This window comes from Cordyceps fumosorosea (genome assembly GCF_001636725.1).
Source record: "Cordyceps fumosorosea ARSEF 2679 chromosome Unknown scaffold_72, whole genome shotgun sequence".
In the NCBI taxonomy this organism is placed as follows: Eukaryota; Fungi; Ascomycota; class Sordariomycetes; order Hypocreales; family Cordycipitaceae; genus Cordyceps; species Cordyceps fumosorosea.
Genome location: NW_017387372.1, coordinates 11666 through 38636, shown reverse-complemented (window position 1 = coordinate 38636; position 26971 = coordinate 11666). Strand labels below are relative to the sequence as shown.

The 26971-nt window shown below is 49.8% G+C and overlaps 6 protein-coding genes across 6 annotated transcripts; 2 read left to right on the top strand and 4 right to left on the bottom strand.

The window, feature by feature from the left end:
* Positions 1-3862: 3862 nt before the first annotated feature.
* ISF_09785 (hypothetical protein) lies at positions 3863-4506 on the bottom strand (the record flags this gene model as incomplete). Its single annotated transcript, XM_018853386.1, has 2 exons — positions 3863-4015; positions 4138-4506. The coding sequence occupies 2 exons, from the start codon at positions 4504-4506 to the stop codon at positions 3863-3865; spliced, it is 522 nt and encodes a 173-aa protein (XP_018699435.1).
* A 2606-nt stretch (positions 4507-7112) lies between these two features.
* On the top strand, positions 7113-12914 carry ISF_09784 (Lipopolysaccharide-modifying protein; the record flags this gene model as incomplete). The annotated part of the gene is made up of 3 exons (XM_018853385.1): positions 7113-7817; positions 7894-11585; positions 11780-12914. The coding sequence occupies 3 exons, from the start codon at positions 7113-7115 to the stop codon at positions 12912-12914; spliced, it is 5532 nt and encodes a 1843-aa protein (XP_018699434.1).
* A 4131-nt stretch (positions 12915-17045) lies between these two features.
* ISF_09783 (DUF124 domain protein) lies at positions 17046-17901 on the top strand (the record flags this gene model as incomplete). The annotated part of the gene is made up of 3 exons (XM_018853384.1): positions 17046-17603; positions 17672-17791; positions 17866-17901. 3 exons carry the CDS (start codon positions 17046-17048, stop codon positions 17899-17901), a joined length of 714 nt encoding a protein of 237 aa, XP_018699433.1.
* Positions 17902-18153: 252 nt separating this feature from the next.
* ISF_09782 (hypothetical protein) lies at positions 18154-19040 on the bottom strand (the record flags this gene model as incomplete). Its single annotated transcript, XM_018853383.1, has 3 exons — positions 18154-18224; positions 18366-18808; positions 18892-19040. 3 exons carry the CDS (start codon positions 19038-19040, stop codon positions 18154-18156), a joined length of 663 nt encoding a protein of 220 aa, XP_018699432.1.
* Positions 19041-19064: 24 nt separating this feature from the next.
* Positions 19065-20414, bottom strand: ISF_09781 (hypothetical protein; the record flags this gene model as incomplete). The annotated part of the gene is made up of 3 exons (XM_018853382.1): positions 19065-19240; positions 19275-19614; positions 20004-20414. The coding sequence occupies 3 exons, from the start codon at positions 20412-20414 to the stop codon at positions 19065-19067; spliced, it is 927 nt and encodes a 308-aa protein (XP_018699431.1).
* Positions 20415-22375: 1961 nt separating this feature from the next.
* ISF_09780 (Dynamin, GTPase domain protein) lies at positions 22376-26162 on the bottom strand (the record flags this gene model as incomplete). Its single annotated transcript, XM_018853381.1, has 16 exons — positions 22376-22680; positions 22735-22826; positions 22888-23008; positions 23077-23280; positions 23329-23338; positions 23394-23452; positions 23519-23594; positions 23676-24033; positions 24104-24130; positions 24185-24399; positions 24452-24654; positions 24708-24763; positions 24818-25278; positions 25332-25384; positions 25437-26103; positions 26154-26162. The coding sequence occupies 16 exons, from the start codon at positions 26160-26162 to the stop codon at positions 22376-22378; spliced, it is 2916 nt and encodes a 971-aa protein (XP_018699430.1).
* Between the last annotated feature and the right edge of the window lie 809 nt (positions 26163-26971).

The following is a 26971-nucleotide window of genomic DNA, read 5'->3' as shown; positions in this document are numbered from 1 at the left end:
AAGAAGATATAGAAGGAAGGAGGAACTTATAAAGTAAGACTATAGGTTTTAGGATAAAACTAATAGAGAGGAGGAATAATATTATAGATATACTAAAGTACTATAAATAAAGGGTAAGGCGGCCTAAGAAAGTAACTATAGGGCGCTTATGCGCTTATAGGGGCGTAAGAATAAAGGAACTAGTTATATAACTAGATCACTAGGGATTATAGTAATCTAGTGTTAATCTAGGATCACTAGGATTATAAAGTGAGCTAAGTAATCTAAGTAATATAGTAGAGGATAGGATGGATATATAAGGAAAGGGATTTCTAGTAGATAGGTAGACTAGATCTCTACTAATTAATCTAAGTAATAGTTCTACTATTAGGAGAAATCTCCTAATATAACTTATATAATAATATCTACTTATATACATACTAAGTGTGTACTTATCTAACTCTCTACCTAAGAAACAGACCTACTATGGATTAAGAATAAGCCACCGTTATAGTTTAATACTATAAATAAAAAAAAGCCTAAGACTTACTATAACTATAGTAAGAAGGGCCCTAACGCAGGCTGAGCCGTTTGCGATGTATAACGTGGCTTATAGTCGACTGTCCTAGGGCTTTCGTATAAGTTCGGAGAGCCTCTTTAGAGCTACCCGGCTTACGATTACTCTGAAATTGCATCATCTCCTCAAGAGAATGGAGAACTCTCATAAACTGCACGTAGGCAAACCGTCGTTGCCAATAATGTTCAGTGTTGCATATAATGTCCTCAATCGTCGCAAGAGCAGCCAAACTTAGTGGGGAGTGGCCAAAAATAGCTTGTACCTGCTAAGTACCTGTTTGCTTGCTTTTCAACAGGGCTTACAGTACATAACGGCCAGTTGCCGCTTAATGCTCTACTAAATATTTCACCCAAGCCATCGTTACGCATAGTACTAAGGCTCTGAAGGCACGAAAAGGCGTCTTTCTCTGGAGATATGTAGCTTGAATCGCTGTCTCAGAGCACCTTCCCCAATTGTTAACAGGCGCCTTGGCTAGTCAGGCACCGTTATGCATCTCAGCCCTAGTGCACCCATATTTAGTGGGAATTGCCCCCGGATTTAGTGGCAATCTCGCATGCGTTCCTAGATCTCTGGGTTGATAGTCTGAGCATCCACACTGTTAAAAACTAAATACTTTTTAGTTTAATTTCCACCATTTTACTCTAGTTTTTCTGGTTCTAGGCAAAATCATCGCATATTTATGGCGATTTGGGTACGAGACGATGAGTTAACTATGGAAACTCATAGAAATCGATGGAAGCTAGCGTAGAGGCCACGGTGTCCACATTGTCGCTGGCTGGGTCGGTCGCTGGCTGGGTCGGTCGGTCGGTGGTAGTGCGCCCACTCGGTGATACGCTTCCTTGCTTGCTTCATCAGTGTTGCTGCCGGTATATGTTGTGCGAGACCAGATGGATATAGAAGGATTTGATTTTAAGAATTTTGACGATGATTACGATCTTCGAACCCCCGGAAGAACCAGAAGTCCCAGCGTAAATACCCCCACCGAGGAGCCTAACCGAGCCAACACTGACTCCCACGGCTGCGACTGAATGACTGGGAGGCCGACAGGCAATATGACAGAAGTAACCCAATCTGTATCCATTACGATTTCGTATTCCCTCCGTGAAAATATTAGACGACGGCCGATTACCGGAAACGATCAGCCGGATGATCTTGTCCTTGCTCCGAGTGTTTGTTTTCTGGAAGGAAATATTCCAAGCACAGCTTGAGAATACCATAGCGAGTGACGAGAGACTTCCAGGACGACAATATACGTGCGAAGAGACTATCGTCGCTATATCGATCGAGAATACACGCGGCCGTGGCCTGAAAGACAAGGTGTCAGGCCACAACATTAGATGGAGCGTTGTTGACCAGCACCTCGAAAGTCTTGCTACTCTGTCGGACGACTGCACTTGTAGAAACTTTAACATCGAATTTGTCCAGCAGCATCTGTACCATCTCTTCTATATGTAACTCGGGATCGTCGGTCAGTTGGTCACATAAGTATTTCTTCATTTCGGGCGTTATTCGGCTGCGCCGCCCGGCGCGGGTTTTTGTTGCGGCATTTCGCTTCTAGGCAGTTTGCGATGCTGTTCGAAACGCTGGACGGTTCGAGCGCTGCATAGATTCGCAGAGACAATATCTTGAGTCGAGAAAGTCATATATAGCCTCTGACGGGAGCACATCATCCGGGAATACTGCGTGGGCCATGGCGAAAGTTAAGGTGGTTAATGATAGTACTGTTGTGTCACTTGTGTGTGGAAGGGGGGTGCGGGAAAGTTAGTCAGCAGGGCGCGGCATTCTAAATCCGCGCCCGGGCGCGAATGTAGGGGCCGCCCTCAGATAACTCAATCTACAGTTTTTAACCCTAAGTAAGGTAATAATTAGAATTATATTGAAGATATCTATCGAACTAAAAGATAGTATCTAAGGGAGTGTAACCTGGTGACATTATAATACTGTAGTCGACTTTCTGCGCAGAATAGCCAACTTCCTAGCGTGATCAGCGCTGCCCTCAAATCAAACAAATCAAATCCGGACCTATATTTGTTTATTTAAAAAATTTTCGAGCGATACTTGTTTGTTTAGAATATTTGATCAAATATATATTAAATGCTGGATAGATTGGCTACGTTATAAACGCCGTCGCTCACCCCGCGACTCCAACGCGCGGACCCCAACTGCACTGCCCCGTGCCTGGTCCAGTTCTTAAGACACTGTAGCGCCTCCAGTGTCGTTGAGCTCATTGAAAGCCTCTGTGATGTTAATGATAATTTAGCAAGGCTGAACGATCTTTCGCAGTCTGTAGCGAGAAGGGTAAATCGGCATTAACGATGAAGCCTACGCTGAGCTCCCGTACGATATTGATCCTAGCTTTTAGCACAGCGCTCTAGTGTAGACGCGGTCGTTTGGCCCGCTTAGATTCGTCAGTCGATAGGTCGCTGTCTTTAACGGGGCTGCCCTTAAAAACTCTATGTGTTCTTTGTCTATTAGCTGTCGTGTCGTCGTGTATAAAAATAACGCTAAACATACTTACGAAGGTGATTAGTAGCGGATGTAGTGGCGCTCGCTACGAAGGACACTGCCTGGCCCTTTGCGTCGTAAAGACGGCAAACCCAGGACGAATTCAGCGGGCTGTTATTACTATTAAGCTCAATAACGAATAACCTATAGAGTTTAATCCAGCTCTTCCTGCCCTTAGAGCCTTTCCACAATAAAGACTCCTTTAAGACATATCGCTTATCCCACCATACGGCTAGCGGCAGGTCCCTAATTGTCGTATTATTAGGTACTTTACGATAGAGCCTAATTTAAATTAGCTAGATAAGTTTTTAAGGAACTTTAAAAAGTGAAAACGCAGACAGCACTAGTGAGGTGTCCACTTTATAGCACTAGCATCTATTGTGTTAATAGTGATAATTCGGATTAGTAAACACGCACCTCCAGACCGCGTTTACTAAAGACGTAACGCGACATAATGAATACTAAAGAGATACTTAAATTTTATGAGTCTATTAGCGGTAATTTTATGTACCTTTCTATCAACCAAGCTAATGTCCAGGGTAGGGTTGCTTTCTACGCCCTCCTATACGGGTAGAGGCTGAACTAAAAAAGAGTTGAATTAAATGTATTAAACGTAAATTAAATCGGAAATTATGTATTTATTTGTTTAATACGATTTTAGCATTGATTTGTTTGATTTGCTTGGCAGTTTGTTTGATGTGATTTGATTTGAGGGCGGCGCTGAGCGTGATCTTATCTATCCTTCGTGCACAAGGATAGGGTGCGGCCGCCGCTAGGTACTCAGGACAGGATTGATTTTGCTCAGCACTTGTCTCCTTGGACAATGGTGCTCCAGTCCCCATCCTCATGGTTACGGCCGGAGGTCTGGCTCGAGCCAGGGTCACAGACATCAGTAATGCGCTGAGCGCTGTTACCAATCCAGTCCCAGCCATCAAGACTCTTCTGGGAAGTAGACTGTAGACAGTATTAGCCAGTTCCCGTCTCTAGTGAGAGCGCGGGTATGATGGGAATAAGGAGGGTGGACGAATTGTGGGAGAAAAGGGGTAAGAGAAGACGGAGGACGATGCCAAACTTACATCATTGCACCACCAGATACCAGAGTTGTAAGAACAACTAACGCGACCACAGTTGTTGGGGCCAGGTCCGTTGGTAGGGCGCCCAGGCGGCAGGTTACGGAGGTAAGCCGCACCGTTTCTGATGGCATTCTTATTAGCAGGCTGCAGGCCGCCGCAGTCGACATGACCACGCTTTTCCTTCAAACCCCTGGCCACCGAGGCACTGGGAGGCTTGAAGTTGGGGTTGATGGAGAGGGTTTGAGCATGCACCTCTTCAGCAGTGCCAGTGAAGAGCTGGAATTCGCCGGGGAAGACCTCGACGCTCCATTCAATCTGCTCCACTCCATATCCAGGAATGGGAGCACGAGTAACAACGAGATATTCCGCCATATTAGTGAGAGCATTTTGTATGGAGGAGAGCAAGTCAGTGAGCCTACCGCGTTAGCAGCGCTGGCCGCAAGGACAACGAGGGGCGAGAAACGCATGATGAAGAGACGAGTAAAAGTAGAAGTGATGAGTGTTTAGATTGTAGAAGGGTCTGGTATATTTGATGATGTTCTTTGATAAAGAGAGTAGAGAAAAGGAGACTTTGGAAGGGAGAAGTAGCCCTACTTATACTTATCCTGTCTATGCGAGCTAGAGCTGGACGAGTTGTATGTCAGGTCATGCTATCCCATCACCGAGTCACTGGACCAATCCAGTATATTGCAGGTAGACTAGCATTGGCTGAGCTGACTTCTCACATGTCTTCCTGCATGTCTTCCACCTGCATCCTGCGTTATCTATCCGCCGCATATTCTGCGTCTAGGCAGCCTTGTTGGCTGGCCATGGAAGAAGTTGCAGTGGAGCAAGCTTTCGCGGAGCGAGAGGAGGGGAAGCCTTGGTAAACAAACATGAGAAAAGTAAATGCGTTCAGGGGTTAGTCTCAGAGAAGTTCCTTGTGAGAAAAATATTCCTTTGTAATGGTACTGGAGCGAGATCCTTTTACAAAAAGAGTGCTGCTTGAGGAGCTTCCAGTGAGGCAATACGCCAGGCAAGCACATAAAATACCCCGCAGCGAACTGGAATATGTCTGAGACGCATTGCATTATCGGATCCCTGTTTACTACGTTGCACAAAGCTGACCTGCATCTCAGCATGGCTAGGGTTTTGATAGTACAAGGTCAACTCACTCGGTTAGTGACCTCGCCACTGGGTGGAAGACGAATGTTTTATACCTATGTCAGATAACTCTCTGCCGCTAAAATCTAACCCTTGTCGAGGCCGGGGTAGTTTGTACTGGATTTTGGTGAGAGAGCCTTACTGACACGCACACCCCCGAGTAGGTGCCAGCCCGGGCTGCAAAACTTACCCATCACACCAAGTACCCCAAAGTGCACGGCTGCAGATGACAGCTCCTGTATCGAAAGAATAACAACTACACAAAGCCAGTAGTAAGTTTGATGATCTTTGCGGGCAGCAGGAAATATGTACATATAGCCTTGAGTAGTCTTGGCAAGTCGCATCACCGCATAGTAGCGGAGGGTGGGTCAGCGGGCTAGGCCATCCGGAGCCCCGATTGATGAGCGAAATTGGCAAGCCGGCAAGGGGTGGGGGCAGCTCACCGAGGGGACCGCGACTGCTGGCAACCCTGGGTGCCTGGGTTGTACCCAGTACGTTGCCAATTGCGCTGGGAGGCAGAGAGGGTGCGCGCGCACATCGGGGCCCCCGCCTCGAGAAGTAGAGTGACGCTTTGCATGCATGCACCTGGCACATGTGCGCCCCGAATCTATAAAAATGGAGAGAATGACGCATGCAGATGGCAGTTTTATGTAGTATGCAGCCCTGCCATCTGTAGCTGGCCAAATGGCTCGGCGGGATGCGGCCAAGCAAACCAAGGCGGGATGTGCATCTTGGTCTGGCGGGCCGGCCTACATGCCCACAGAAGCAGCAACACAGCCCCCAACAAGCAAGGCGTTCCTTCTAGGATCCTGCTAGTTACATGCTGTCTGCACGTGCGTGGGTTGTTACGATCTAATGGTGGATGGATGTTGGGGGCGCGCCCCCCTGACGAAGGTGGCTAATGGTGTCTGAGAGTAGACACACGTCTTATTTCCCGAAAGAAGAAGACGTATCATGTAGGGTTTGTCTCGACACCGTAAACGAACGACAGCGCAGCGCTGGGTCAAGGAGTTGACAGAGTCGAGGAGTGAATTTTAGCATTAATGTAGTTGGGGGTTCAGCCCAGTATCGGCCCGCCTGCCAGGAGTTAGTACGACGGAGCATGGTGATGGCTAGCGCACGGAAATAACCAGCGAGCTAGTGAAAGTGTTTGTGCGAGTGCTAGTGCTGGCGAGACCCAAAAAGCGCTAATAAGATGGATACTCGGCTAAGTGTACCGAGGAGAGCTAGGGCCAATTCACTAGCGTATAGCTACACCTGTACTGTATCTGTAAGCCCCCCTATTCTCTTGTCAGCACTCTCGACAACACACTTGGAAGCTGGCTGGCTGGCTTTATTAAACCCTAAAAACCTCTACTAATTCTGCACATATCTGGAAGCGTGTGGCTAGTACTCTGAAAAAAAAAAAGAAAAAAAAAGACCCAAATTGCGGGGAAAGGCTCGGCGATGTGTCACGATGGTGGTTGTCTCCCATCGTGGTTGGGTGCTGGGCTGCAATTTCCAAAGCAATCTGTAATCCCTGGAACAGCGCTGATGGATCCGTAGGTACTATTTGCTGGTAATCTGTATTAATAGTGCCAACAACTAGTTACTCCGCACACTTTATTACACAGCGCAACGGCTTGCTAGCCTTACGCTCAATTTGGCCAATCACATCGCCTACCCGGGTAACCATGTACGGATATCCGTAGGTAAATACAAGGCAGGCTCTTGTGTAACGCCAACTCGGCTGGCCTGGCATTTCCTTTGCCCTTTTTTTTTTCTCTCTCGTTCTCGTCCCTGCTTGAAAGGCCTCAGCTGTCGACACGAATGGCCACCGCACAACTCACCCAAACATGCTCAATCTGCTCGGCATTGCGCGCATATCTATGCCTAGCCGCAGGCGAGTCATGCCGGTGCTCCTTCTGCTGATTTTCACCGGCTTCTACATTCATTCCTGGGCTGTTGCCAGTGTGCCGTATCCTGGCCTCACCAAGCTCCCCGTCCACGCAACGCCCGATACGCACCCCATCACCGAACTGATCTCGAACGCAACTGCACACTTTGAGAATCTACTTAAAGAACAATCTTTCACACTCCATGATGCTGCAGAGCGATACCGACAGCGGCGCGGTCGACACCCTCCCCCGGGATTTGACACATGGTTCAAACAGGCTATGAAAGATGACGCCATCGTGGTGGAAAGCTTTTTCGACAGAATACACCACGACATCAATCCACTTTGGGCATTGAACCCTCGGGAAATGCGCATGCAGGCCGCCTCGCAGCCGCAGGTCATCAAGATTCGCAACAAGAAGGTCTTCATGGTCACCGACCGCCCCGGCCGACAGCCATGGATCCAACACTGGACAGCCCTAGTTAAAAAAATGATGCCCAACTTGCCCGACTTAGACATGGCTGTCAACGTCATGGATGAAACACGCATCTTGACGCCGTGGTCAACCATCAGCAAATACATGGAGCTTGAGCAGCAGCGTCGAGAGCTCATTGCGCCGGAACTCGCCCTGAGCAAGTACTCGTTTGGCCAGCGTCGTTCCCCGGTACATGATTCCAACCGTCGTCGTCATAGTGTCCCATATACCACTCAATCTCTCCGGCAAAACTGATCGCAGAAAGCTGCGCGAAATTCTCTTCCAGATGACGGCTTCGGAGGAAGCTGCATGTCTGGGATCCGTTGCCAGCCACGAGGCCCCGTGCACACCCCAAGAACTGCAGCTCCGTTCGCTCTGGTCGCAGGTGCTAAACACTGCTGAATCGAGCATCGGAAGATTCGAGGACTTTTTCCGACGGGGAGGCGACTCGCTGGCGGCGATGAGGCTGGCCTCAGCCGCGCATGGCCTCGGTCTTAGTCTGACCTTTGGGGACATTTTTGCGAATCCAGTACTGTCAAGTCAGGCAAAGCTGATTGGCTCCACGGAGGGAAACACGCAACAGAGTTACACATGCTCGGCGTTTGAATTGATTACAGAGAGCCAAAAGCAAGCTGTTCTCGCAACAGCAGCTAAGGAGTACGCTTTACCGGCGACTCAGATTGAGGACATCTATCCAACTACACCAATGCAACAGGGCCTTGTCGCTCTCAACTCCCTACGGCCAGGCTCGTATGTGTCACGACGTGTCTACAAGCTTAGAGAGGGCGTTAGCTTTCGAAAGCTCGAAGCAGCTTGGAAAGCCACCTTGGACGCGAACCCCGCCTTGAGAACCCGTGTCATACGATCTGTTGGTGACGGCCCAACGTATCAAGTCGTGGTTCGCGACGAGGCGGTTGTTGACATGGCCTATGACTTGACCAAATATCTGGCGGACGACGAGGCAAAGCCGGTAAATCTGGGTACGCCGCTCGTACGAATGGCGATCATATCCAACGCCAGCGGAGAGCCAAACTTTTGCGTCGTTACCATGCATCACTGCATATACGATGCCTGGTCAGCGGCTATCCTGAAGACCCAAGTGAGCGACACGTATCATGGCCACGTTCCAGTCCTTCAAACATTTAGGGAGTTTGTCAAATATGTACTCCAATCTAATAAAAATTCATCCGATCATTGGAGAAGTGAGTTTGCTGGGATACGCGCCGAACAGTTTCCAGCTCTGCCAACGCCCACACATTCCCCAAATACCACGGAATCCGAAAGCCAGCATATATGCCTCCCTCCAAGTGTTGCAACGGCAGCAAATATAACACTCACCACGCGCATACAGCTAGCGTGGGCAATGACTCTAATGGCTTACACCAGCGTGAATGATGTAGTGTTTGGCTTGACGGTTTCTGGCAGGGCAGCGCCCGTGCCGGGGATTGACAAGATTGCTGGTCCCACGATTGCAACATTTCCCTTGAGGGTTCAGTTGAGGTCCTCTTCATCAATTCACGAGGAGCTGGAGACGCTGCAGAAACGTATCATAGAGATGATACAATTTGAACAGTTTGGGGTACAGAACATCAGTCGCCTTGGAGACGACGCGGCCAAGGCGTGCAAGTTCCAAAGCCTCCTCGTCATTCAACAGCGTCAATCATCAGCCGAAAAATCTGGCATCTTCGGTGATACTGGTGCTTTTACGCCCCAGCCAATGTGGAATACATACGCATTGACGATTCTGTCAACCCCCGGCGCCGATAGATGCGTCCGTTTCGAGGCTGTTTACGATGCCACGGTGGTGCCCAAGGCCCAAATGAGACGGATTCTACAAGTTTTTGGCAATGTCTTGAAGCAGACAGTACTGTCGCCGGATAAATTGGTGGGCGACATGGACAGTATCAGCACAGATGACTTGCAGCAAATCGAGTGCTGGAACTCTTCAGCGCCTCCAGCCGTTCCGAGGTGCATCCATGACATGATTCACGACCATTGCGTAGCGCAGCCAGAAGCTAGCGCGATTGACGCATGGGATGGTCAGTTTACCTACAAGCAGCTCGACGATCAGTCGTCACTGTTTTCAGCCGTTCTTAGAGAGAAACGACTGGGTCCAGACATGATGGTTCCTCTTTGCTTTGAAAAGTCGAAATGGGTCGCTGTTGCCATCTTGGCAGTCGCCAAAGCCGGTAGCGCGTTCATACTGTTGGACCCTTCACACCCAACCGAACGGCTGGCGTGGATTTGCAAGAATGCGCAAGCATCAGTGTTGCTATGTTCCAAGGATATGGCTGCGTTGGCGGCGAAGCTCGGCTGTCAACACGTCGTCCAGGTCGATGAGAACAGCAGTCGAGAAAACCAAGCCTCGCTAACTACTCAAGTGCATCATCCCATCCAAGCACTCCCTAGTAATGCCCTATGTGCGCTGTATACCTCGGGGTCAACGGGAACGCCGAAAGGCGTCGTTATCGAGCATTCAGCCTTCGCCACCCAAGTTACCGCGCTTGGACTGCACTTCCATCTGGGTCGCCAGTCACGTATTTTTCAGTTTGCATCCCATGCATTCGACGTCACCGCTGCCGATTATGTGTTTGGACTGGCCCTTGGCGGCTGCGTATGCGTCCCGAATGAAGCGGACAGCCGGGACAACCTAGCCAAAGCCATACGAGATCGTAGAGCAAACTGGACTTTTCTGACACCTTCGGTCGCCCGAACTCTAACACCCTCCGCTGTACCAGATCTCAACACCTTGGTGATTGGTGGCGAGTCTGCAAAGGGAATAGACTTTACGGTTTGGTCAGGCGCCGTGCGGCTCGTCTACGTATATGGTCCTGCTGAGGGGACGGTCTACTGCACTGTGCAGCCCAAGACTCAACCGGGTGCCAATCCGGTGAATATCGGATCGGCAGCTTCTTCCGCATGCTGGCTGGTAGAGCCTGCCAACCCAGAGAAGCTGGTTGCCATTGGGGCGGTTGGCGAGTTGGTGATTGAGGGCCCGATTGTCGGCCGCGGGTACATGGGAGAGGATCTGGGCGGCTCGCCTTTCATTCCGCCGCCAAAGTGGTTGCGTGCCATGCCACGAAGTGAGTCACCAGGCAGGCTATACAGAACTGGAGACTTGATGCGGTACAGTCCAGACGGCGACGGATCGCTAGAGTTTGTTGGTCGGAAGGACAGGCAGGTCAAACTTCGCGGGCAGAGAATGGAGCTTGCGGAGATTGAACATCAAGTTGCGCGGCATTTTCCTGCCACAACGGATGCCATTGTGGAAATCATTGCCCCCGAGAACTCAGACAGTCAGAGGTTACTTGCTGCTTTTATCTGGGATGCCAGCAATGTTGCAGGGAAACGCTCCAGTAACAACCAAGGCACGCTGTCCACGTCTGCCATGTTCGCCGTCCCAGATGAAGAGTTTCAATCTCGGGCATCGATCGCGGAAGTGGCGCTACGGAAGAGCCTACCTCCTTTCATGATCCCTTCGTTATTTGTTCCCCTCAAGCAATTCCCCCTCGGTCCTACCGGCAAAGTAGACCGGCGTCTTATCAAGGACAAGGCGTGCTCACTTTTGCGACGGGAGCTCAACATCTACCGTGGCTTCTGTTCATCTAGAATGAGGCCCCCTTCCAATACGTCAGAAAGTAAAATACACCAGCTGGTTGCAGATGTGCTTGGTCGGGATCGCGGCGACATTGGGATGAACGACGACTTTTTCCAGCTTGGTGGTGACTCGATTAGTGCCATGGTTCTGTCGGCACGGGCTATGGACATGGATCTGAAGTTGTCGGCCGCAGATATTCTAGGCCATCCTCGTCTTTGTGATATGGCCGACCTGGCTATTCAGAAGAGCACGGAGAGATGCTTGCCCACAGAGCAGCTATCGCTACCAGAGCCGTTCTCGTTGCTTCCCGCAAACTATCATCATAACACCTTGATGCAAGAAGTTGTGAAAGGCCGCTAGTAAGTTGATTCAACTATCTAGTTCCTATGCTGTTTTCTATCAAGATGAAGAGGAAAGAAAGTGAATCAACTTTATGAGAGCATAACAGCACTTCTATAGCTTCGATCAATGGAAGGTTCTAGAAGCTCGGCGGCACAGCCGCCGCTCAAGCGGCTTGCCCGTTACAGTACAACAGCCTGCAAGACATGGATAGTCAAAACCTGCAAGCATTCGACCCTGGTTGGATATCGGGCCAGGCACCCTCCTACTGGAATTACTTCCGCGAAACCTGTCCAGTCGACAGTCCCGGCCGGAATATTAGCGCTCTCGAGTCGTTCAACGTGCCCGTCGAGTACCCAAGCAAGCAGATGCCCTACGCCCACCACGGCTTCATCCAAAATTTTACCCAGGCCCAAGACCCGTGCCTACAGCCGCACATGCGCAGCCTCCATGGCACTTTTGTCGAGAGTGTGAGCATGTCCACCACACAGACCCTGTTCCCGCTCTTTGCCGGCTCCAAGCTGCCCACCAATAACGAGATCCTCATCCCCGGCGCCATGTACCTCTCCTCGCGTGCCTTTTACAGCGGCGGCCGGAGCAGTGGCGGAAAATGGTCCGGCAAGACGGACGCCCTTATTTGGCGCGGGACCGCCTCGGGCGGCCGCAACAAGGTCGACAACTGGTGGCACTTTCACCGCCACCGCTGGGTGCAACTTATGAACGGCACCACGGTCGCGCGCGTCGAGGCCGGCGATGCCGCCGCCGCCCCAACCTTTGACCTGCTCTCGGCCTCCAACTACAGCCTCCCCCACACCATGGACGGCCGCATCGGCACGTGGCTCACTAAATTCTCCAACGTGGCCTTTGTCCACCTCGAGTGCTTCCCCGAGCCGCCCAAGGAACACGAAGGCACCTGCTCGTACACGGGGGAGCACTTGGGTATCGCCAAGCCCATGCCCATGAAGCAGCAGTACCGGTACAAGTACCTGCCCGATGTCGACGGCAACTCGTTCAGCGGCCGATGGCGGGCGTTCCTCAAGTCGACGAGCGTGCCGCTCAAGGCCACAATTTACGCCGAGTGGCATGACGACCGCATGGTGCCGTGGGTGCACTTTGTGCCGTTTGACGCGTCGTACAAGGATATTTACGCCGTCATGGAGTATTTCCTCGACGGCCGTGACGAGCAGGCTGAGGTCATTGCGACGGAAAGTAGTAACTGGGCAAATGCAGTGTATCGGGACGAGGATATGAAGCTCTATGTCTGGAGGCTATTGCTGGAGTATGCGCGCGTGGTGGACGATAACCGCCAACGTCTTGCGTTTGTGGATGATTTACGAAAAACGGAGTGACGGAGATGAATGGTAGTGCGCAATGCTTATGGCGGGTTGCTGTCAAGATTCTGGCTCATGGAAGTTTTTAGGTCCATCTCGGAACAACCGAGCCCATCCGCTGAGCTTCAGAGAAGGGCATACAGATGTTCTTTCGCCGACCGTCGTCGATGCGACGACCAAGTCACATAACTTGGAGCTCGAGCTAATCCACCAAGAAATTAGTGAAATCCTACCTTTGAGCGTGTCAGCATATACTCCCATGCCCGGAGACAAGCTCGCGTATCAAGGAATTAGGAAAGATAGCCGCTATCGTTTTAAGATGCCTCCTTACTGTATTACTAACGTTAAAAGGACTAAAAATTTCGTGTTTTAAGTATATTAAGAGGACCAAAACCATCTACCTCAACAAATTCGTCGACCGCAACGACAAATTGCTTAGGACTGCATTTAAGTATACAATGAAATGTCCAGTAAAATATTGTCCCTCTTCTTAGGTGTAATCATTGTCTCTCTACCATGACTAATAGCAAGGCAACCCAGAAATCATTAGTACAGAATGCACTGTCCATCTGGGCAGCTACAAGGCTAACTGAACATACGTGGTACCTGCACGGCAGTCAGACTCTTAGAATTAACCCATCAATTCCACGAAATGATCCATAGAGCGGATTTATGCCCGTTACTCCCATAATGGATCAGCAGCTGGATCAGGTAGTAATTAGGGAGTACCTAATGCCTCGCAAGGCTCAACTGCTGGATAGAATTTCCAAGATGATGGCCAATAAGAAAGAGAAAATTTAAATGCTGGTTCGAGATTGTCCTGGCGGTCATGGTGTTACTTAACAATTCCTAGATGCAGCTGAAAAATGCTCGCGCATTTTCTGCTCAATACGGATTATCTGTAAGTCAATAGCTATAACGACATCCTCCCTACCTACCCACCCATACTGATGCCTCCATTTATAAATCGAAGTGTCGATATGGACAGAAAGGTAACTGTCAAAATGCCGAAGCACAAATTCATGCCGGTCGCACATCACTTGGGCATTTTCACCATACTTTCCGCGGCGGTGACATTCTGTCCGAGCCAGCACCTTAGCACACGTTCCCCTCAAAGCAGAAGACAGAAAGCTATTAAAACAGCTTCAACGAGTTGTCGCTAAGCGAAGTGAGTAATTCACTCGCAGCAGCGACCGATTGCACAATTCACAACATTTTTCAGAGCCAGAATATAACAGACTTAGATTCAAGACCAGATACGAGGCGGGCGGCTATTTGGTTAGTCAAATGTTTAACAAGTTTTAGGAGGGAGGTACGGGATACATCAAGGAGGATATGTAAGCAAGTGCAGGCAAATCCTTTTGCGTCAGACCTATTAAAGGCTTATTAACAATTTTTGTATACCATGTCCACTCAAGTGGGTTCGAATCTACCATACTAGCTGACAACAGCATGTTGTGTATGTCACACTTAAGAGGTAAACTAATAATAAGAAACTAGGTAAGGCGTTATCGACTTTAAGAGCAGGTCATTTCATGGCCAATGACTCGGTCAAATTCCGTATCCTCAGGCCGGACCTTCCAACACACGCTGCTGCGTCGGTCCGAGTCTCCGTATACCCGATGCCACTTTTGCTCAAGTTCTGGGGGAGTTTTCCAGGCGTGCATGCCACTGCGCATCCAGAGCCGCATAATGTGTCGCCGCTGCCCGTTCGTAGGCGCATCGTGAAAGGCCCGTCTCCCATGCATCACGCTTAAATTATTGTTCAGCAGAATGTCGCCCGGATCTAGTGCCACAGTCAGCCCCTGCGCCTCTGCAACGTAGTGCACAAGGTCCAGCGCTTCTGCTTGCGCCTCCGACATGGCGGGGAGGCTGGTAGACAGCGGGTAGTCCTCTGAGCCGTAATCTTTTGACGGGAATAGCAGAAGAATGGGCCATGTGTAGGTTCGCGGAAGAGTATGGGGCGGCCCTTCCAAACGGACGGCAGCACATCCCTGAATCTAGCATTAGAATGAAATTTCCCGCTTTTTTTTCGTATGGAGGAGGGGAAGGAGATGGTTCGGGATGTATGTGGTCATACCTTGGCGATGGGAAGCCTGAACCACTTTGACACGTACTGCAGGAAAACATGCAAGGCCTGCGTTCCAAGCGGCATGGCAAAGGAAGCTGCACATGCGTATCGGACTATCTGATGTCTTTAATTAGATTAAAAAAATCTCGTTGATAGTATTCTGCACTGCCTTCTTAAAATTGCCCATAGACTTGGCGAACAGACATCGCCTTGTTCAGAGTGTTCATTGCTGCCATCATTACCGGTTGCGGTAGGATGGAGCACGTTCATGCGGTTCGATTGCTGGTTCTATGCTGCTTTCTGAGGAAGGAATTAGAAGCGATGCGTTCTTTCCTAGTAGAGCTAGTGCAAAGGGGATTAATAGAAGGGCGAGCGGAAAGATAAAATAGAATGGAGCCAAGACTTGGATGAGCAGCAAAGATGGGCCGACAATTGGTCCAATGAGCTGTGCCACCTGGCTGGCACCCTCCAAGAACGAGAAAGTCGTCGTCCTGGATGCGTCGGTGAGCGTTTCGCGGCGTTTTATGCAAGATTGTGGAGTGAATAATGGCGTTATTAAAATGCGTAGCACCGCCCGGCACGCAAAAAATGGGGGGCCAAAAGGACCCAGTTCACGGAAAACGTCTTGTAGAAGACAACTAGAAAAGCTGATAAGCCCTTTCCCCCCGTCCGGCAAGTGTAATGCCGATTTCACTTACAAACTGGGCACCGTGAGTAGACTTCATCGCAACAATACCGTTGGGCATGCTGGCAAACCATTTCGGCCCCATTCTCAGTTGGGCTTGGCCAGTGATCAGCATTGACTTTGCGATCGCAAGCAGCTCCTCGAAGCGAAAAGAAGGGCTAGCAACCAACCGCAAGCAAAATGAAGGAGCTCGCCAGCCAGGCGAACCCAAGCTACTTTTCGCAGAACGTCAATGATGACTTCGCAGTCATACTCGTCAACAGACCCGTCCAGGCCAATCATGCCTGGATCATGCTGCGCATAGTATTCACGGCACACGATGGACTCAAGTAGCCGAAGGGTTGGCGCCCCTTTAGCGAAAAAGGATATGTTCAGGACCAGCACAATGGCGATTCAAAAGCCAGGCGCGGTCTTTGCTCGCCAGCCTAGCCGCTCTTTACTGTTCTTGGCGTGGGTTAATCCTTCGCTTTCAGTGTGACTGGCATCGTGACTTGGAGGGACTTCGCTCTCATGAGCAGGTGCTGCGCAGGTATTCATCCTAATCAAAAACAACAAGAGACGGCCGTACAACTAATAAGTCGAAGCACTAGACGCGGGGTAGTATCGCAGGGTCCGCCAATTAGTTTAGTGCTAATAGTAGTGTTTGTAAAGTTTGTGATAATGTGAAAATGGGGCGACGGGAGGGGGGGTGACGGGGGGATGGACTATATCCCTTACTATGGATTCAACCGAGCGCGTATCGGGATCTGCCTCGACGCCATGGCCAGAAACATACGCACAATTACACAGCGGGAAAGGCAAGGCCGAAGTCATAGCTGGCGGCACGGAATGGCGGCACGGAAGACAGCTTTTAGGAGTGGGTGTTTTCTCTCCACTTTGAAGCGGATGATGTTGTTAGGCGTTTAAAAGGCAGAAGAAGAAGCACTAACTTAGTTACCCGGATGAGAACGTGCTGCACCATTTTAAACTGACAAAGGGACGGGAATCTAGGCTGGGATGACGCCCTGTATAAGTGGAGATGGAAAGAGCGCCACACATAATAATTTTATGGTTGGTTCGGGTAGTTATTTATTACCGATTATTCTCTACTGACTAGTCGCCGTTTCAGACTAGGGGTAAGTATTTTATAATACTACCTAGTTATATATAAATGAGACTTTATAGCTCAGAGGCGGTGAGCCTTTCCAACCACCATTAGATCATTCTTTCAAGCTCCAGTTAAGAAAAGCATAAAAGATTAAAGCCCATGCTGCTTGTATTGTAATGACTCGTGTATATACAGGGAACGTACGTCACTCCGCTTCATTTATCCCCATTGTAGTGACTCGTGTATATAAATGGAACGTCACTCCGCTTCATTAAAACACATATGTTCTCACACCAGACATCCATCATGTCGTACCAACCTCAGCAGCCGTACCACCCTCAGCAGCGGCAGCAGCCGCCGCCGCAACATCAGCAGCAGCAGTACAACCCGCCCGCAACATCCTCAGCCGACAGCGGCATTTTCCACGGCGGCGCTTACAGCATCAGCCACCGCGATACAAATGCAATCCTCAATATCAATCTTCAGCCCGGTGCGGTGGTAAACTCCAAGTCAGGCGCCATGATCCACATGGCCGGCACAGTGCAGCTCACTGGTAACGTCAAGTTCTCAATGAAGAAGCTTTTCACGGGCGGACAAATGTCCGAGTCTACATACGCCGGGCCGGGAACGGTTGCTCTCGGCCCTACGCTCATGGGCGACATTATTACCCTGCATGTCGACGGTCGCACGCAATGGACGGTGGGCAAGGATGCCTACCTCGCGCGCACGCCCCAGGTGGTCATGGATACCAAGGCGCAGGGGATTAGCAAATCACTATTTTCGGGCGAGGACATCTTTGTCTACCGTCTGGCTGGGCAGGGTTTGCTCTGGTTGACAAGCTTCGGAGCTGTGGATCGTCTAGATGTAAGAGACTCTGCTAGGTTGCCTTTTCGCCTTTAACACATTTGCGCTAACTGATATTTTAACAATAGCTTCGACCGGGCGAGCAGCACATTGTTGATAACGGTCATCTTGTAGCCTGGAGCTGCGACTATAAGATCGAAAAGGCTGGAGGCGGATCTATGAGCAGTCTTAAGACGGGCGAAGGCCTGGTATGTCGTTTCACTGGGCCTGGCTCTGTGTATGTGCAGACGCGAAATATGGATGAGTTTACTTCATATATTAGCTCACATACGGAGTAGTAGCGCTCAAATTAGCATAGTACAAGGGAATAGCACTGCGTATCATCTCCTCGGTTCACACAGATCCATTGGTCTCCATCATGCCAGTGTCGATGGACAGGCACCCATTTACACGCAGTTCACGAGGCAATCCTGCCTGCGTCGCCGTATTGTGCCATTTCCAACAAGTGGCAGAGATTGATTGCAGGAATCACAGTATTGTCGACAAGAGACTGTAAAGTTGAAATTAGGAGGCACAGTAGTAATCTACTAGAGTTTAAGTATACTTGGCTTTACAGCTGTCTGGGAGTAGACTGGCTCGCGAGGTACTTCTTGGTCAGCTCCACTCTCTCGAGCACATTCACTGAACGTGGTCTGCATTCTCATGCCTTCCACAATGCTTACGAAGCCGTCAAAAAAGGCAATACCACCTCGTCATCGTGATTGTAGCAGCGATCTTTGACTTTTGGACGGAGCCGAGCTCCGGCCCCCAAACCAAGCTCACACACGTCCTGCTTTTCGTCGCCTTCCTCATGACTGGCCGCATGACTGACCCAACCTGGTGTCTTGTCCAGCACGTTAATGTGATCTGGCCGGTACGAAACCATGAGCGGAAAGCTTTCTGGTATCGTCGCTCCGATCCTCAGCGTGGCAAACGAGTCGAGCCTCTCCCTCCAGCACGGCGTCAAAGCGCTAAAATCGACACCGAGAAGAGAGAGCAAAAAGACATCGAGGAGGACGGAGAGGATAATCTTGTTGGTTGCCGAAAGATCTGGTGCCTGGATTTTAGGCCCCGTGAGCCGCTTGATTTTCATCTCCCTGACGCTCGCAGTCATCCAGGCATTGTGGACAATGAATGCGGCGGCGTCCATGGCGATTGCAATGGCGCGTTTGTTAGCTTCGGATGACACAAAATGCGAAAGATATGCCCTGCACCCCGTGAATACACTATATTAGTCAGTGCCCTGCAGGCATTGCTGGTGCTCATAAAAAAAGGCCACAGCGGCGCGACCTGGAGACAAGCCTCGTACTTGCCCGGTTTGGCGTCGGTCGCGTCGTCCATGAACGATCCCTTGCCAAACAGGACCAAGGCGAACGTGGATAGCGGGCCCCAGGTACGGGAATCAGGGGTTCCTTCTTTGACCGTTACATCATTCCACTGATCGTCGCAGCTCTGCATGTCTCCGCGGGGAGGACCGGGTCCTCACCTGGCGGTGTACTGGCCGCTGCTGAGCTCTTCGAGTATCGGCCCGCCAAAGCTGACGTCGAGGTAGAGCTCCTTGATGAAATCCTGGGACCGGCGCTGCAGCAACCACGGGCTGCGCGCGTACACGTCCGGGACGCAAACGGTGGCGTTGTAACCGAGATCCTGTGCCGACGCTGTACTGGATGAGCAGAGCACTGTGAGTCACACTCTTGGCCCAAAAGCTCGTGTTTCGGCGGCAGCTTGCCGGTAGCGGCTCGCCGGCCCAGTCTTGGTACCGGACCGATGAGTTGAGGCGCGGCGCAAACTGCGTCATCGCGCCCGTGTTGAACTTGAACGGCAGAGGTGCCCAGAACGTATCCTTTAGGTAGACAAGCTCCTTGAGCGTGTTTTGGAAAGATGCTTCGCAGTTGAGGTAGGGCACGTTGGCGCCCGTCCGCTTGTCGCAGTAGCTGGTGTCTAACCAGAGCGTGGATTGCACGTCGCTCTCTAGGCTACAGCCGAGGAGCTTCGCAACGAAGTGACATAGTACTGTCTGCTTGTTCCAGTCCTGCTGATGGCGTCTAGAAGATCCGGTACACTCAAATCATCCATGTCCCGAAGAATATGCTAAGTCTTGTACGAAACCAATATCGCCGGTAAGGGGGATATGATAGATCCTGGCATTATAGTCACACTGAATTGACGTGGAGAAATGTGAAAAAGAAAAGACAAAAGATTGTCCATCAATTCCTACTTTATTAGTGTACGAGAAAATCCCTTACCTAGTAGACTCAGCATGACCGCCAAGCAGAAAAAGCCCGACCCTTTACGTTTCCATCGCCGTGTAAACAGCATCTTGAGCACCACCAAAGGCTCCGTCTAAGACTTGTCAGCAAGCGTCATGGTTTGCCTCATGGTAGGGCCGCGGTTTTTTTCCGCTTTCCGTTGGAGGTATACCACTGAAGCACGGGAGCAGACGGCCGACGTGAGCGGAATGGTCAGGATACCCACAAGGGCTTGCATGACCCTCGCGGCCTTGATGTAGCTTTCACATTCAATCAGCCCGTACGACCCTAGGTTCCTCTCTTTCTGAAACTTGTCGGTGTGATCCGCGGCCCATGTCTGATCGTAGGTGAAGCTGTGAGCATTGATGGGCCGATGCGCCGTGATACAGATGATGACCCACACCGCGACAGCCAACGCGGCGTACAAGACGCAGTTGGCAACCATGCCGGGTGCCCGCTTCAGCTGCGTCGATGGGAGGCTCTCAATCTCAAGGACGCCTAGTGATGGTGTGTTGACCAGCAGCGGCCGCTCCGGCAGGGGAGGGCGGTAATCTTCCTCGTCTATTGGCATTTCCACCGACATGGGGTTGAGCAGACTGCTTGCTAGCGACTGAGTCAAAGTAAGGCTAGTTAGATAAAAGAGACGAATCAGAGAAGAAGAAAATGCCAAGTTAACAAAAGTGCGAGAATGATAAGCTCAGGGACAGAGCGTATGTTTGTATGTTATTGTTGTTCTTTTATTCTTTTCTTTTCAGTTACAATGGTGCAGCGGTGCGTCATCGCCCAGACGACAAAAAACTTGTCAATTACTAACATCACAATCTGCCTACATCTGCAGCGTTACTTTTGTGTGGACGCTTCACAAGGCTGCAACTCCCAGGGGGTGGCTGCGGATCAGGCTGCCTGGCGCTCAGCTTGCCTGCATTATGCTAAAACAATACATAGAACTAAAACGAGGGTGCCTCGCCATGCAAGTGCTTGCTGAAGCGAAACACTCTTTTTCTCATACCTTGGTAAGTTTTGACTGACCCAGCTAACGGCCGACATGCTATAAGACGGCTAAGTATATTACCAAGTTAATTAGTATCCTATACTTTAGATGTATAGTACTACTATGTAAGCTTAATTTACTTACGTCTAACTCTAGTAATAAGTATTAGTATCGTAGTATTTACTCGGCTAGGAGTAGCTATATAATGTATACTACTACTGACCGACCTATGCTATTAGTGCTGTGAATGATGAGTCGTGCGGCAGGTAACTAAGTGTTACAGGGTGCAAGTCAGACGTATATTGGTGCTCTTAATTTATTGCGAAGTTACGGAACCTGGATACCTACGCATGCGATGCAGATAGTTACGGGTAATGTTGCCCCCTCTCCAAGGGAGAGCGGAGTCTAAGCTCCTAGCGTAGCATGTGCTTAGCTAACCCGCCAGGCGAATAAAGCTGAACTGAGGCACATGGAATTGGAGACCTGTTGCGGTGACAGCCTCCATATGGCCGGCGGCCGCGACAACGAATAGCACACGGCCGAAGTCATCGGTGTAATTTTCAATCCAGCATTGATGGAATTGCGCCATACAGCCTGCTACGTAATCGTTTTGGCAATGAAATATTAGCGCGAAAGGCCGAGGTAGCTTGTGGCAACTCGAAATGGTACTATCGTAACGCTCCTTTGCTATCGGTCTAAACTTTGGTGTAGTTGGTCATGGTTGAGCGGGTCTGGGTTGTTAGGCGCGTCGTAGCATGCGCTAAAGTCAATGCCGCCGCCACTAAAGTTCGACAAGGAACGATCGTGGACCGATGCGATAGCCGCTGCCGCCATACCATTCCCAAACCAGAATTCAGCTTCAAGCTGTTATTCAAAAAATTGCGAGACGGTATATCAGTGGTGAGTTCTGCTTTTGAATGCCTATTTAGCAATACCTAGAGTCGTCGAGGCCGACTCAGTACCACAACACAAGGACAGATTACGCCAGGGCTGGTCCTAGACTTTGAGGGTAAGTCACGCTACATATGGATATTAGGTCATATAATCAAGCTAAAATCAGGAGGTAAACTTGCGCTAAGCATGGCGCAGCGCTGTGTTTACTAAAAGAATTGAGCACTAAGGGCAGAGGCATTCGCGCCGCTCTGAGAGCAATGTTATGACCGCCTACAGAACGGATACAAGAAAATACAAGACTTTAAAAAGCGAAAGAGAAAATGATTGGGTTACGCCTATAGTAATACTCTGAAGTGCTTATAGCTACCCTTGTACCTGTTTAACCTACCTAAGGCTCTAAGAAGCCGACTACTGTGTGCCTAAGACACAAGCCACATCTATAATTGACGTATAATAAATTAGAAGCTGTAATAAATGTTGAATTTATTGTGCTTAACACAGCTAAAATGTGTTGAAATAAAATACCTGTTTTACAATAACAAGACTAAAACAAAAATGACATCAGGAATGGCAATAAAAAGAACAACAATAATAAGAAGAATACCAAACATCCATAACAACTTCAAGCTTTCTCGGCCGAGACTGAGATTGCCCACTGATCAGGCTTCAATGGGGCGGGAAATATCCCGCAAGGTCTCTTGGCTAGTCTTCAAGGCATCGCTGACCCTCTCGTGGAATGCAATATCTCTCTGGCTTTCAACCGCAGTGTTCTCGTCACGTAAGAGATTCATGGTCTTGCCAATTTCAGACAAATAGGACTTGACGGCCGCCGTCACGTCGTTCTGCGCCGTTGTCGCTAACTCTTTGAAACCTGTCCGCAGCTTTTGCATAATGTCGTCGAACAAAGCTTCGTTGCCAAACGCCCCTGTAATTATAGCTTTGCGTCTGCCATCCGACCCGGTTCCTAATCTGTGATTACTACACATGTCCTTTCTCCAAGACTCGAGGAAAGACTTACCGCTTTCATAGTTGCATGCATCATATGAGGATTCCATAGCGACCCCGATGTATGAGGTTCTCAAGCTTGAAAACGCATCGGTTCGTAGTTTTCTAAGACACGTCATCATCAGACTTCACATGCATCAAGCCACTGTTGCACTCTAGCACTCACCTGAGTTGTAAGTTGGCACGCTCATGCGCGTTCTGAACGGTATCAAGAAGGATACTCTGCTCTAAGTCCAAAGCATGTCGCAAGGGGCTCATAGTGGCAAGGATGCCTATAGGATGATTATCTGCAGTCAGTGTAAGAATTGCAGCCCACTGTCGACGAGCATTTGACTTCTGTATTCCCGGTACTTACCCAGCGAGTCGAGCACAGAATCTGTTGAGGTCGTGAGTAACTCAGCTATTCTGGTTTCTTCTGCTTGCACAAATGATACGAATGTTTGCCACGGTGTCTTCATGTCTTGAGCCATCTGCCTGTTGGCTTCTCCATTCCAGTCGTGATGCCCAGCGGCAGGTGTGCTGTAATTCCCATATTGGCGACAAAATGCGCTGTATGTAGCTAGCAATTATAAGTGGAAGCGACGCAACCTGGGTGTGTCTAACTTACAGTGATACCACTGCATCATTGAATTAGCCTATGAACGAAGATGCTGCGGGCTTCACATCACCTACAACGGACCATTGACTGGCTGCGGAATATGCCGATTCGCTCCATTCATTCACTCGGCGCCCTTGTTAAGTATCTTAGCGTCATTGATAAAAGAAAGGAAAGACGCAAGGTTACTGGCTATACTTACTGTCATATACTTCTGCTTTGAAAATCTGGCAGAGTACCTTGGAAATTTGTTGGGAAGGTGCGCGGTGGTTGAGAGTCTGTGGGACTGGGTTAGCAAGAAATTACGAAAGGTTATCTAATTTTCATCAGAAACTTGCCGATTCGAGCCGGGTTTCTACATCATCAAGCGCACTCCTCACAGCAGCTCTAATCTCGCCGTCCCAAGTATTCACGCCCGACTGAACCCAAAGATCAATGGCAGCCAGCAGCTTCGGGACATCTGTTTTCATGAAAGCAGACGCTGCGCGGTGCTGGTTCGCAGAGACGATTGACACGCAGTGTCGACGCAGATCGATGATGCCGCTCAACTTGAGGTAGGGCAGAGCAATCTCGATCTTTGCCTGCCGCTTTTCTTGATAGAGAGTATTGCTTACACAGAAGACCTTGGTATCCGCTGAAGCAGGACCAGTTCGGTACTTTCTGTGTAGACTTTTAACTAGGTCGCCGTTTCGACATTTTATCAGGAAGCTTTGTAGTCTGGGGCACATCAGTTAACCTTTGTTTTGCTCATGCAATATCAGACGAACATGGAAGCACGTAGACCTACTCGAACTGGCAAGATTCTTCGGTTTTCCTATTTTGAATAATTAGTTTTTCATTTCAGAGAAAGTCATTGAATTAAACTCACTGAGATTTAAGTATGCTTTCTCTGAGCTTATTTATTCTCCGATTGTCCTCATGGAAGCGATTTTCTTCGTCGGGGAAATTCTGCAATTCCTCATCCAAGTCTTCTTTCAGTTGTTCTATGTTTTTTCGGTGCTTTTCAATGGCCTTCAACTGCTTTTTGATAGTAGCTGCTCGTTCTCCTGGCCAATCCTTTTGGCACTCCTTTCCATTAATGGCCTATGACGGAAGAGAGATGCTATTAATTACGCCTGCAACGAATTTGACATACTAATGAAGAGGTGGGGAGAGATTGTACCTCGGAGTTTGTGCATATGATGCTAATGCTTTCTAGATGCTCCGCCATCCGGAAGATCTCCTGGATTGTCTCGTCGTCGGAGGCTCGACTCGCCGGGCAAACGGCGAATATTTCATTACAGTTTCGAATGTATACCTCAGTTATGTTTCTTCGCGCAGAATTAATATCGCGGAGCCCTGGAGGCATTAGTGGACAGTAATATGAATGTGTGGAGAGAAGGATCACATACCTGGCAAATCTACCAGGATCAATCCCTTCTTCAGTATCTGCGCATTGAGAAATACTCTATTAAAAATTAGTATATTGCGCAAAGCTTATCGTTAATTTAACCGGAAATACCTGATTTTCTCAATATAGGGCCAAACAGCAGCTCGGGTGGCGGAGTCTCCAGCAGAAGAAGCTGGAGTGGACGTCAGCTCCGTCAGCTTCTCCGAGCATGCCTCTTTTGTTAGTCCAGTCATGACGGTATGGGAGCTTGGAGGCCTCAGCTCCGTAATAAGACGTTTAAATGTACGCTTCATGCGGCCTTCGTCTTCATTTAGGAGAGTATTTTGACTTGGTAGTTGGCTCTGAAACAGTGAGCTGAATGTATCTGTAGCAAGCATCGCCAACTCGTAGAAGTAGTCTCGGTCGTCTTCAGACGGACACTCGAGATGAAAATGGCGATAGTATTTTAGAAGTTGCATTTGCTGCTCCAGGAGCGCGTCTTCGTCAAAGAGCTGAACTTCAATGCTGATCGTGTCCGAGTCGTGGTAGTGGAATTCGGTAGCTGCGCAAGTGCAAGCCCCGCCAGCACTACCCTATTTTACCGTCATTAGTATATTTTTTTTAAAAGAATGCGTATTCATCTCACTGATTTCACAAGATCCCCTTCATCCAGTAACGAGTTTAAGACGCTGCTCTTCCCTGTTCATTTTGTTAGCGCTCAGGTCATGGTCGAAATCCTGTCTAGACTTACCGGCGCCTGCGCCACCAACAAAACCCACAACTCTTGTTGCGGTGGGCCTGAAATCGGCCAAGGCGACAGCCGTTTTGTGTAGCTCATGCATCTTTGAGTCTTCTTCTCGATGCAGTGGGCTGCTGCTCAGCACCTCGGCCAACTCTCCCGCTAGGGCCTTGGTGCCGAGCAGCGCTGACTGAAATTCAGGTGAATTGAAGACATCCCTCGGAGGTTCTTCAACAGAAACATCGTAGCGTTTTATATTGCTTGAACTGCGTCTACGTGTAGACCCCCGGGACCGATCTCCGTCCTCTGGAAGGACTGTGAGGCCTGGCCGAGCAGCTCGCGGTGTTTCAGCAAAAGATTCGTCGTTCAGCGCAGACGATAGATCTTGAAAGTCCGAAAGACCCCCGTTGCCGTTTACCCCCAATTGGGCGACAGCATCGCAGAGCTGAGTCGAGGTGTAGTCTCTTGCACTCGGGATAGGAGAGGTGGTATACTCTCTTCGCTCAGGGTTAGGGATAGGAGATACAGATATCGACGGGGTTCGGAAGCTGAATTCGTTCTCTGACGTGGAAGAACTGCGGGATCCGAACAGGAATGGGGCGGGAGGGCTTTCTGTAGAAGGTAGCGGAAGGTCTCGCTCGTCTCGAGGCGGAATATTTGCGTTGGGATAAAGATTAATCTGCCATCCTGTTAGTTCCAATTAAACTACTATGCAAACATTGTCCATACCTTCGTCATTGTGGAAAGAACTGCAGTCCAACGTCGAGCGTAACTTAGGTAGGACGAACAACTGTGTTACAGAAATGGACAAAGCTGGACTCTAAATAGAACAAGGGGCCGCAGGTAACGTTTGTAAGCATGCCATCTTAACCCTCATGCCTATTCTAGACGAGCTGCACACAGTCATGCACCTGCTTGACGAATGGGTGGAGCTGGAGTATTAACTACGTGCAGCGAGGCACATGATACAGCTGTAGGCGCTGGTGGCTTTCCAGGATGTTAAAATCCGCTATTCACGGACACACGGTCGCCCACCGTCGCGGCCAGCTAAACGTGGTGCCAGCTTCACTCGTCTGGCAAAACTTGCCCTCCTAACCTATGGTCTTACTCTGCTATGTAAAATTCTGAAACAGTTTCTTCAATAACGGAAACGATCACGGCAGGCGAACCACTTTCAGTTGCAACTTATGCAAGGTGAGTTGGAAGGCTGAGCTCCCCCTGCAAGCCGCCCCCTTGAACCTGCAGCCAACCGTCTTTGGCGACCCTCCCCGTCGCACTGACTTGGGCCCAGGCATTTTCGTAAACAGGTTCTATGCTAACATATCAAGGGTGAACATCCTCACGGTATTCGGAGGGATCTCCTTCTCCTCAAAAAATACTTTTTCCGGAGAACGGAAGCGGTGCAGCCTCGTCGCAACGGCCCGAACACGGGATTAGCCCGATCGCCCCCGCCCCGCGGAACGCCCGAAGACAAAGAAAGCATGTTGCATTGTGGCGCAGCCTAGTCAGCCTTGGGCGTTCCAGTAGGCGCTGGCATGACTCAAACT